At 45.0% G+C, this 12,269-nt stretch overlaps 1 protein-coding gene across 2 annotated transcripts in view; it reads left to right on the top strand.

Annotated features, from left to right (window-relative positions):
- LOC109877967 (potassium voltage-gated channel subfamily KQT member 5) overlaps positions 1-12,269 on the top strand; it is a 145,960-nt gene that overhangs the window by 115,974 nt on the left and 17,717 nt on the right. For both annotated transcript variants that reach the window (XM_031798961.1, XM_031798962.1), the window contains exons 4-9: positions 7,293-7,468; positions 7,824-7,949; positions 8,929-9,039; positions 9,275-9,370; positions 10,580-10,674; positions 12,029-12,055. In XM_031798961.1, coding sequence (XP_031654821.1) covers positions 7,293-7,468; positions 7,824-7,949; positions 8,929-9,039; positions 9,275-9,370; positions 10,580-10,674; positions 12,029-12,055 — 631 coding nt within the window. The remainder of the gene's footprint in view (positions 1-7,292; positions 7,469-7,823; positions 7,950-8,928; positions 9,040-9,274; positions 9,371-10,579; positions 10,675-12,028; positions 12,056-12,269) is intronic.

Below are 12,269 nucleotides of genomic sequence, written 5' to 3'. Positions count from 1 at the left end.
ACAGACAGACAGACAGACAGACAGACAGACAGACAGACAGACAGACAGACAGACAGACAGACAGACAGACAGACAGACAGACAGACAGACAGACAGACAGACAGACAGGACAGACAGACAGACAGACAGACAGACAGACAGACAGACAGACAGACAGACAGACAGACAGACAGACAGACAGACAGACAGACAGACAGACAGACAGACAGACAGACAGACAGACAGACGACAGACAGACAGACAGACAGACAGACAGACAGACAGACCGACAGACAGACAGACAGACAGACAGACAGACAGACAGACAGACAGACAGACAGACAGACAGACAGACGACAGACAGACAGACAGACAGGACAGCAGACAGACAGACAGACAGACAGACAGACAGACAGACAGACAGACAGACAGACAGACAGACAGACAGACAGACAGACAGACAGACAGAATGTGTTGGCTGTATGCTGACCAGGCAGTCCAGAGTCAGTTGGGCTGCTAACTGTTAACGTCATACCAAGAGCTGTCCCCTGTCCAAGTCCCACATATGTGACTTTGACTGTCTGCCTGGATGGATGAGGAGGAATGTGAACACACACACTGGCAACGACCGAGGACACACACACACAAAGGAACACACACATTCACACATCTGCAGCGATAGAATAGATAACTAATATTTGCGAAAATAGTAAATACTTTTCAACCTCATAGAGTCCGTTTCCCAGACCCAGATTAAGCCTAGTCCTGGACTGGATCTATTGAACATGACTCCTAGTCCAGTAGGTTTAATCTGGGGTCTGGGAAACTGCCCCATAGTCCCACATCATAGTAATCATCACAACATAGTAACTGTAGTCTCAACCCAGAGTGGGATCACTGGTGCAGCTGATTGGATTCTGTGTTTTTGGCATGAATGGTTAGAGAGACAAGTGTGGCCAAGGCTCAGAGGGTGAACCAGGACACACAGTACTGCTGTTAAAGCTAGGCCAGGCAGATGGAGACTCCAGATGTGAGAGTTCTGTCAGCACTCAGCAGCCACGCACACGCATGCACACACACACACTCTCTCTCTCTCACAAACACACACACACGCAGAAATGACACAGTCAGACACACACACACACATACACACACACACACTCTCACACACACACACACACACACACACACACACACACACACACACACACACACACACACACCACACACACACACACACTCTCACACACACACACTCAAACACACACACACACTCAAGCACACTTAAAGACATACACATACACAAGCATGCGTGCATAGACACACCAATTTATACGCACACAGGCTCTCTCTCTCCTTCAAAAACACACACACGTCATACACTCACCTGCTTGTTAAAGAGGTCTTTTCTTTCCACATCTTCAGCAGAGGCCAGTGCTTGGCCAGCATCTTTATGTCCCAGCATGCCGTTTTTTGGGCTGTCCGAGTACGGTCTGTGTGTGTGTGGTTGGTTCATGTATTTTTCGCGGTTCCACCGTCTCCCTCTTGCCATGGGTTAACTGGTTCATGATTTATAAGCCCTAGAGCGATCGACCAAACCTTGGTCAGCGATTGTATTTCATGTCCAAGCGCTGAGTTCCCTGGAAGGACAGACAAACCCACTGCCTGGTGGGATGACAAATTCTCACAAAACAGAATAATGCAGGGGGAAACCAAGAAGAAGAAAATAATATTTCTTCAGTTTGTGGTTTCACGTGGTGGTGGAGCGTCTTAGAAGTGAGGGGGTGGTGAAACACAAGGGTGTATTAACGAAAATATAAAATATTATTTGTCTGTGTTGGAGGAGAAGTCTGATGGCTCAGGCAACGTCCCAAATGGAACCCTATTACCTACAAAGCCCACAGGACTCTGGTCAAAAGTAGTGCACTATGTAGGGAATAGGGTGCCATTTGGGATTGAGTCTCAGACTTCCTGTCGTTGTGGTCTGAACTGTCCCTGTCCTCCCTTTGTGAGTGTGTGTGTGTCTGTGCGTGTTTCTAGTTTTTATTGTCACGTGCACAAATACATTGAAATGCCTGTACATGTGTACACGTGTAAATGTGTGTGTGTGTGTGCTTCTGTGCATGCTTGCGCTATTGTGTGCGTCCTTGTGAGAACCTGCTCCTGTGTGTTTGCCACTAACGACCTTGGATTGAAGGTCAGTATCAATCCAGTCAAATTCCCCACATGCACAGCAGTTGAACTATGCTGCTGTAAACTGTCCTCCTTTAGACCAATACACTTACACAGTGTTTCCAGTACACGTTTCCAAACATACTTGATATCTCAATCTCTTTTAATGCGTCAGTGGTGCATGGTGTACACTGTACATACAGCACAGGTGTTAGATTACATGCCTTGCTATGATGTCCGCACCATTCTGTGTTGGGGATGGATTGTGGTTCTCGATCAATGCAGAAGCGCGTGTAGCTTTGTGAGTTATTGTGTTGTTGACGCCTTTAGCAGAATGCCAGCACACACGCGCACGCACACACACACGCGTACACACACACGCGCACACACACACGTGCACACACACACACGCACACACGCGCGCGCACACACAAACACGCACGCACACACACACACACACGCACGCACACACGCGCACACACACACACGCACGCGCACACACACATGCACACACACACACACGCACGCACACACGTGCACAAACACACACGCACACACACACGCACTCACACACACGCACGCACACACACACACACACACACACACATGCACACACACACGTGCACACACACAGAGAGGGAGACTGTATCATTCATTCAGTCATGTGGATGATATGTTGTTGCTGTTGTTGTGATAGATCGGTCACAGTAAGGGGTAATTACAACATAATGATTTGTTTACAACGGCAAATGTTATTCCACCTCGATAGAATTTGCCCCCTCAAGGGTTGACGTGGCTATCGATTTCACGGATATATTCAGGGTCAATGTGACCGATAGTAATGGTCAAGATTTGGTCAAGTTTGAATGACTCTTGCCTTTATCCATTTCACCTAGTTTCACTGTTATGTTAGTGTCCAGTCTACACCAGTACTGTTATGTTAGTGTCCAGTCTACACCAGTACTGTTATGTTAGTGTCCAGTCTACACCAGTACTGTTATGTTAGTGTCCAGTCCACACCAGTACTGTTATGTTAGTGTCCAGTCCACACCAGTACTGTTATGTTAGTGTCCAGTCTACACCAGTACTGTTATGTTAGTGTCCAGTCCACACCAGTAATGTTATGTTAGTGTCCAGTCTACACCAGTACTGTTATGTTAGTGTCCAGTCCACACCAGTACTGTTATGTTAGTGTCCAGTCTACACCAGTACTGTTATGTTAGTGTCCAGTCTACACCAGTACTGTTATGTAGTGTCCAGTCTACACCAGTACTGTTATGTAGGGTCCAGTCTACACCAGTACTGTTATGTTAGTGTCCAGTCTACACCAGTACTGTTATGTAGTGTCCAGTCCACACCAGTACTGTTATGTAGTGTCCAGTCTACACCAGTACTGTTATGTTAGTGTCCAGTCTACACCAGTACTGTTATGTAGTGTCCAGTCTACACCAGTACTGTTATGTTAGTGTCCAGTCTACACCAGTACTGTTATGTTAGTGTCCAGTCTACACCAGTACTGTTATGTTAGTGTCCAGTCTACACCAGTACTGTTATGTTAGTGTCCAGTCCACACCAGGACTGTTATGTTAGTGTCCAGTCTACACCAGTACTGTTATGTTAGTTTCTAGTCTACACCAGTACTGTTATGTTAGTGTCCAGTCCACACCAGGACTGTTATGTTAGTGTCCAGTCTACACCAGTACTGTTATGTTAGTGTCCAGTCTACACCAGTACTGTTATGTTAGTGTCCAGTCCACACCAGTACTGTTATGTTAGTGTCCAGTCTACACCAGTACTGTTATGTTAGTGTCCAGTCCACACCAGTACTGTTATGTTAGTGTCCAGTCCACACCAGTACTGTTATGTTAGTGTCCAGTCTACACCAGTACTGTTATGTTAGTGTCCAGTCCACACCAGTACTGTTATGTTAGTGTCCAGTCCACACCAGTACTGTTATGTTAGTGTCCAGTCCACACCAGTACTGTTATGTTAGTGTCCAGTCTACACCAGTACTGTTATGTTAGTGTCCAGTCTACACCAGTACTGTTATGTTAGTGTCCAGTCTACACCAGTACTGTTATGTTAGTGTCCAGTCTACACCAGTACTGTTATGTTAGTGTACAGTCTACACCAGTACTGTTATGTTAGTGTCCAGTCCACACCAGTACTGTTATGTTAGTGTCCAGTACACACCAGTACTGTTATGTTAGTGTCCATTCTACACCAGTACTGTTATGTTAGTGTCCATTCTACACCAGTACTGTTATGTTAGTGTCCAGTACACACCAGTACTGTTATGTTAGTGTCCAGTCCACACCAGTACTGTTATGTTAGTGTCCATTCTACACCAGTACTGTTATGTTAGTGTCCATTCTACACCAGTACTGTTATGTTAGTGTCCAGTACACACCAGTACTGTTATGTTAGTGTCCAGTCTACACCAGTACTGTTATGTTAGTGTCCAGTCCACACCAGTACTGTTATGTTAGTGTCCAGTACACACCAGTACTGTTATGTTAGTGTCCAGTCCACACCAGTACTGTTATGTTAGTGTCCAGTACACACCAGTACTGTTATGTTAGTGTCCAGTCTACACCAGTACTGTTATGTTAGTGTCCAGTCCACACCAGTACTGTTATGTTAGTGTCCAGTCCACACCAGTACTGTTATGTTAGTGTCCAGTCCACACCAGTACTGTTATGTTAGTGTCCAGTCCACACCAGTACTGTTATGTTAGTGTCCAGTCCACACCAGTACTGTTATGTTAGTGTCCAGTCTACACCAGTACTGTTATGTTAGTGTCCAGTCTACACCAGTACTGTTATGTTAGTGTCCAGTCCACACCAGTAATGTTATGTTAGTGTCCAGTCTACACCAGTACTGTTATGTTAGTGTCCAGTCCACACCAGTACTGTTATGTTAGTGTCCAGTCTACACCAGTACTGTTATGTTAGTGTCCAGTCTACACCAGTACTGTTATGTAGTGTCCAGTCTACACCAGTACTGTTATGTAGGGTCCAGTCTACACCAGTACTGTTATGTTAGTGTCCAGTCTACACCAGTACTGTTATGTAGTGTCCAGTCCACACCAGTACTGTTATGTAGTGTCCAGTCTACACCAGTACTGTTATGTAGTGTCCAGTCTACACCAGTACTGTTATGTTAGTGTCCAGTCTACACCAGTACTGTTATGTAGTGTCCAGTCTACACCAGTACTGTTATGTTAGTGTCCAGTCTACACCAGTACTGTTATGTTAGTGTCCAGTCTACACCAGTACTGTTATGTTAGTGTCCAGTCTACACCAGTACTGTTATGTTAGTGTCCAGTCCACACCAGGACTGTTATGTTAGTGTCCAGTCTACACCAGTACTGTTATGTTAGTTTCTAGTCTACACCAGTACTGTTATGTTAGTGTCCAGTCCACACCAGGACTGTTATGTTAGTGTCCAGTCTACACCAGTACTGTTATGTTAGTGTCCAGTCTACACCAGTACTGTTATGTTAGTGTCCAGTCCACACCAGTACTGTTATGTTAGTGTCCAGTCTACACCAGTACTGTTATGTTAGTGTCCAGTCCACACCAGTACTGTTATGTTAGTGTCCAGTCCACACCAGTACTGTTATGTTAGTGTCCAGTCTACACCAGTACTGTTATGTTAGTGTCCAGTCCACACCAGTACTGTTATGTTAGTGTCCAGTCCACACCAGTACTGTTATGTTAGTGTCCAGTCTACACCAGTACTGTTATGTTAGTGTCCAGTCTACACCAGTACTGTTATGTTAGTGTCCAGTCTACACCAGTACTGTTATGTTAGTGTCCAGTCTACACCAGTACTGTTATGTTAGTGTACAGTCTACACCAGTACTGTTATGTTAGTGTCCAGTCCACACCAGTACTGTTATGTTAGTGTCCAGTACACACCAGTACTGTTATGTTAGTGTCCATTCTACACCAGTACTGTTATGTTAGTGTCCATTCTACACCAGTACTGTTATGTTAGTGTCCAGTACACACCAGTACTGTTATGTTAGTGTCCAGTCCACACCAGTACTGTTATGTTAGTGTCCATTCTACACCAGTACTGTTATGTTAGTGTCCATTCTACACCAGTACTGTTATGTTAGTGTCCAGTACACACCAGTACTGTTATGTTAGTGTCCAGTCTACACCAGTACTGTTATGTTAGTGTCCAGTCCACACCAGTACTGTTATGTTAGTGTCCAGTACACACCAGTACTGTTATGTTAGTGTCCAGTCCACACCAGTACTGTTATGTTAGTGTCCAGTACACACCAGTACTGTTATGTTAGTGTCCAGTCTACACCAGTACTGTTATGTTAGTGTCCAGTCCACACCAGTACTGTTATGTTAGTGTCCAGTCCACACCAGTACTGTTATGTTAGTGTCCAGTCCACACCAGTACTGTTATGTTAGTGTCCAGTCCACACCAGTACTGTTATGTTAGTGTCCAGTCTACACCAGTACTGTTATGTTAGTGTCCAGTCTACACCAGTACTGTTATGTTAGTGTCCAGTCTACACCAGTACTGTTATGTTAGTGTCCAGTCCACACCAGTACTGTTATGTTAGTGTCCAGTACACACCAGTACTGTTATGTTAGTGTCCATTCTACACCAGTACTGTTATGTTAGTGTCCATTCTACACCAGTACTGTTATGTTAGTGTCCAGTACACACCAGTACTGTTATGTTAGTGTCCAGTCCACACCAGTACTGTTATGTTAGTGTCCATTCTACACCAGTACTGTTATGTTAGTGTCCAGTACACACCAGTACTGTTATGTTAGTGTCCAGTCTACACCAGTACTGTTATGTTAGTGTCCAGTCCACACCAGTACTGTTATGTTAGTGTCCAGTACACACCAGTACTGTTATGTTAGTGTCCAGTCCACACCAGTACTGTTATGTTAGTGTCCAGTACACACCAGTACTGTTATGTTAGTGTCCAGTCTACACCAGTATTGTGACATATAACTACTATTCTTTACCTGTGTGCGCACCTGTAACTTTCTCTTTTTTTCCCCTTCCTCTTCCCCCTATCTTTATATTCTCTCTCTCTCTCTCTCTCTCTCCCCTATCTCTCTCCCTCTCTCAATTCCCATATCCCCCCCCCCTCCCAGATATCATCGTACTGATAGCCTCCGTAGCAGTGGTGTCGGCGGGAAGCCAAGGTAACATCTTCGCCACTTCCGCCCTGCGTAGCCTCCGCTTCCTGCAGATCCTGCGTATGGTGCGCATGGACCGGCGCGGCGGCACCTGGAAACTGCTGGGATCAGTTGTGTACGCACACAGCAAGGTATGGCTGCCTGACGAATAGGGTAGCGTAGTGGTTAGAGCATTGGACTAGTTACCGAAAGGTTGCAAGTTCAAATCCCTGAGCTGACAAGGTACAAATCAGTCTTCTGCCCCTGAACAAGGCAGTTAACCCACTGTTCCTAGGCCGTCATTGAAAATAAGAATTTGTTCTTAACTGACTTGCCTAGTTAAATAAAAAATTCAATAAATACACAGTCACACTCTCTTCTCTCCTCTCTCCTTTCTTCTCCCTCCTCTCTCCTCTTTTCTCTCTTCCTTCTCTGGAGACGTCTTCTCTGACGTCATGGTGTCAGCTAATGGGAATCGTAAAAAAATATATAATTCTCTCCCTGTAGGAGCTGGTGACGGCCTGGTACATTGGCTTCCTGGTCCTCATCTTCTCCTCCTTTCTGGTCTACCTTGTGGAGAACAAGTTCAACAGCGAGTTTGCCACCTATGCTGATGCCTTATGGTGGGGAACGGTGAGTAAAGTTACAGATACTCCCCTGTCTGCCCTCGTAATGTAAGATTCCACAGTGGACGGTGGATGATGTTGGAACAGTCCATGTTTGCCAGTTAAGGGTTATATTTTCCTATGACTGTTTTCCAAACACTATTAACGTTGTTTGTTGATGTTCTATTAATTTAATGTTCCATATTTCTACTCAGCGGCATGGTCTGTCCTTGATTTGGTTTCTGGGCAACAGGGAAATAAAGCTCTTATTCAAATAGTATTTACCTCTGAAAATTCATCCTTTTCTCTAATACAACACATTTTCAGTATAATTTTTTTCACGTTATTCCATCCACCCAAAGGAGAACAAGCAGAAAGTCCTCTCATTCTTTGCCAGGCACTTTTCTTTTTATGTCCCTCCTGTTTTGTCGCACATAAGCTTTGATTAAACACCTTCGTCTTCGTAATATACATTAGCACCATTAGCCACCATTTTCATACTGCCTCCAAAAGTCATAATGACACAAAATGGCCACGGCCTACTTTGTCGTGAACGGCAGCCCAGCACGGCAGAATGGGTAGGAAACCCAGATAGAAGAGAGTCACTAAATCAATAGGGAATTATCTCCTGTGCTTTTCAGCCAATTAGATAGCAGTAGGAGAGAGAGATGAGAGAGAGAGAGAGAGAGAGAGAGAGAGAGAGAAAGAGAGAGAGAGAGAGAGAGAGAGAGAGAGGCAGATGAAACTAAAGCTATATAATAAGCCAATGAAGTGATATAAAGGTCAAAAAGCAGAGATGCATTATCAACACACATACAATAGTTATTCTTGTGACTAGACCCTAGTAAATAGTGTAAATTGCGGCCATTTTGTTAGGAATTCAATACCCTCACAAATGTACGATATTTAATTTGGTGGCTTCGCTCCCATATAGTATAATTTAGGACCTATGATGGATAATAGTGGCGTCTTTCTCAACATATAATTGTGTTTGTGTGTGTTCTCAGATCACCTTGACAACCATTGGTTACGGGGACAAGACCCCGAAGACATGGACCGGTCGTATGCTCTCAGCTGGGTTTGCTCTACTGGGCATCTCTTTCTTTGCCCTGCCAGCGGTGAGTACACACACTGACGTACGTACGCACGCACACAAATTGGCAGATACACACACACACACTACTTAGATGATTGTATCCTTTCAGTTACTCTACTAGACAGCTACCTCCCCTATCTGACTTCATGGTCACATGTTGTTCACAGTCACTAATGAGCCATTGACCCAAAATGGCCAACAAAAGAGCTATTTGACATGTTCTCACCTGATTCCCATGTCCTCCTGTGTCTTCCCAGGGTATACTGGGCTCAGGCTTTGCCCTGAAGGTCCAGGAGCAGCACAGACAGAAGCACTTTGAGAAGAGGAGGAACCCAGCCGCTTGTCTCATCCAGGTAAAGGCAAATTGTTGTATCTATCACAGGGTACGTTCAAAACGGGACCCTATTCCCTATATAGTGCACTACTTTTGACCCAAGCCCTATGGGCCCTGGTCAAAAATATTGTTCTATGAAGGAAATAGGGTGCCATTTGGGACATAGCCTCATTTCAATACTGCTATTTGTACTATAGTCACTTTAATGGTATTATCAATTCAAATTGCCCTTGGGATATGAATACATCATTATAGATTTTTGTGCCAGAGATAAATACTCATTGTCTCTCGTTGATTGAATCAATCGTTTACCTTACTGTTGTGAAGTATGGTGACGTTGAAACTAAAAGTCATGTTGTTGTTATCCAGTCTCTATTTTTTCCCCCCATCACAAACACTCCAAACATGTCCAGGAACCAGCATGTAGGGTAACCTCCTCTAACCCCGGGTTCTCCATTGCTTCCGAGCTATAGGTTCTGTCCATTCTCCCCAATTCCTAACACTCTACCCACAAGAGTGGCAGGCAAGCTTAAGCTGTTAGCTATCCTTCCCTGCATCCCTCGTCTTCCTCTTTTCCTTCCTGTTTGTGACCTCACCTTGTGGTTTCCTTTGTGTATCCCTCCATCCCTCGTCTTCCTCTTTTCCTTCCTGTTTGTGACCTCACCTTGTGGTTTCCTTTGTGTATCCCTCTATCCCTCGCTTCCTCTCCTGCCTTCCTCCTCCTCTACCTTCTCCGCTTTCTCCTCTTACCTTGCTTCTCCTCTTCTCCTCCTTACCCTACCCCCCTCGTTATCTTCTTCTTCCTCCTCTACCTCCTTTCCCCTCCTCTTCCTCCCCTTCAACTATCCTCCTCTCCATCCTGCCACCGCACCAGGCTGCGTGGCGCTACTACTCCACCGACTACTCTACCAGGCCGTATCTAGGCGCCACGTGGCGTTACCACGTGAGCCTCCTGCCCTCCCAGCCTCACAGGCATGTAATGTACCCCCATCGTGCCTGGCCTCCGAACTCAGCCCATGCACAGAACGTGTCACTCACGCGTGACCTTTGACCCGTGATTGCTTTGTTGTGTTTTTTTTTAATCACTAATCAAGAGTTTTTCCCCCATTTTTTGATTCCTCTGTTTGTTCTTTCTTTTTCTTCTGTTTTGTTTTTCTTTTGTCTCTTTTGTCTCTTTTGTCTCTTTTTTCTTTTCCTCCACCTGTGTTTCTGTGTGTTCTGCATGCAGTGTGTTTGGCGTAGTTATGCGGCTGATGAGAACTCGGTTTCCATTGCTACCTGGAAGCCTCATTTGAAGGCGTTGCATACCTGCAGCCCTACAAAGTAGGTACAACATTGGCAGCTGGTGTCTGAGTTTGGTGTCTGTGCCCCTGTTAAGCAGTCTTTTCCCTTCTCTTTTTCCAATTAAGTATTTCTGTTAACTTTCCTCTTCTTTTCTAGCCTGGTCCCAGATCTGTTTGGCACGTTTGGTGTGACAATGGCCGTAGGTGTTGGCAAGACAGCACAAACTGATCTAGGACCAGGCTACTTATTTTCTACTAGTCTCCTCTACCTCTCTACCTCAAGTTCTATTTCACTTATGTCCTTCCTGCTTTTCTGTGAATGAATACATTTATATTTGTATCATTTGTCTTATGTTATTATAAGTAAATAATTCACAGCCATCAAAATACCAATATTGTCCAGGTTCCTTTTCATCCAAACTGTAGTGAACTCAAGAACTCAAGAAATATGACTAAAAACCAATCATGTAGACAACACCACAGTGCACCTCTATCCTGCTGACACAACAAGCATTCATATCTCCCAATATATGCTCAAACCATCAGTCTAACAGTTTAAGGGTAGCGTTCTCAATGACACCCCATTCCCTATGTAGTGCACTACTTTTGATCAGGCCCTAGTCAAAAGTAGTGCAATGACACCCCATTCCCTATGTAGTGCACTACTTTTGATCAGGCCCTAGTCAAAAGTAGTGCACTACATGGGGGAAAAGGGTGCCATTTGGAACTTAGGCCTAACACAGTTAGCTAAGATTCACTGAAGACTTGAGATTGTCTGCACTTTCAACTGAGGCAGTGAATTTAGCTGTCGTCCTCCACGGCCCATCCATTTCTGACGGTAATCAGCGTCTAAATGATCCATTTAGACGCTGAGGCCTTATTGAATGTGTGGCCACTTCTCCGTCTCTCGTCTCATTGGACTGGCACTGTGCTGGAATAGCCTTGTGTGATTGGGAGATCTGGAGTGCCTGTATTGGTATTATCTGCCAATAGCGTTTCAAGACTGGTAAATATGCAGATGGAATGTTGTGGAACCTGGAGATATTGGAGAATCCATCTGCTACATGCTTTACTGACAGATAGACAACACACACACACACACACACACACACACACTGATGACACACACTTGTCTACACACTGCTAGCACGTTTGCCTGGATAGTTACACTGCATTGAAATGCATGTGTGTGTGTGTCTTGAGTCTTGTTTCTGTTTAGTCTGGTGACATCCTTGTGATTTGCTCTGCCTTAAATCCTCAGCATCTCTTTTGATGATGACCCGTCAAGCTCATCTCGCCCCTCGCTGGTGCAGTAGATAATGTTTGCGATGAAGACTTTGCTAAATATTTCCTCACTTTCTCCCCTCTCCCCTCTCGCACTTCTCAACCTGAAGGAAAGACCAGGGTGAATCGTCCACAAGGTGCGTACCTCCTACTTGTTCTGTGTATCTACTTGACGCACAGATCCACACGCACCACTACCACCGGTGTACGTCGTAACCCTGTGTGTTGGGGGTCACGTCTTCCCTACTGCCTGTATGGAATATGCTGATGGCAAGTCGCTCTGGATAAGATCGTCTGCTCTGCCAAATGACCAAAATGGAAATGCCAATGCTTTCAGCCGCTATTCAGAAC

The sequence above is a fragment of the Oncorhynchus kisutch genome, linkage group LG20, assembly GCF_002021735.2.
Source record: "Oncorhynchus kisutch isolate 150728-3 linkage group LG20, Okis_V2, whole genome shotgun sequence".
Lineage (NCBI taxonomy): Eukaryota > Metazoa > Chordata > Actinopteri > Salmoniformes > Salmonidae > Oncorhynchus > Oncorhynchus kisutch.
The sequence above is the reverse complement of the archived record's forward strand: the minus strand, read 5'-3'. Positions and strand labels throughout refer to the sequence as shown.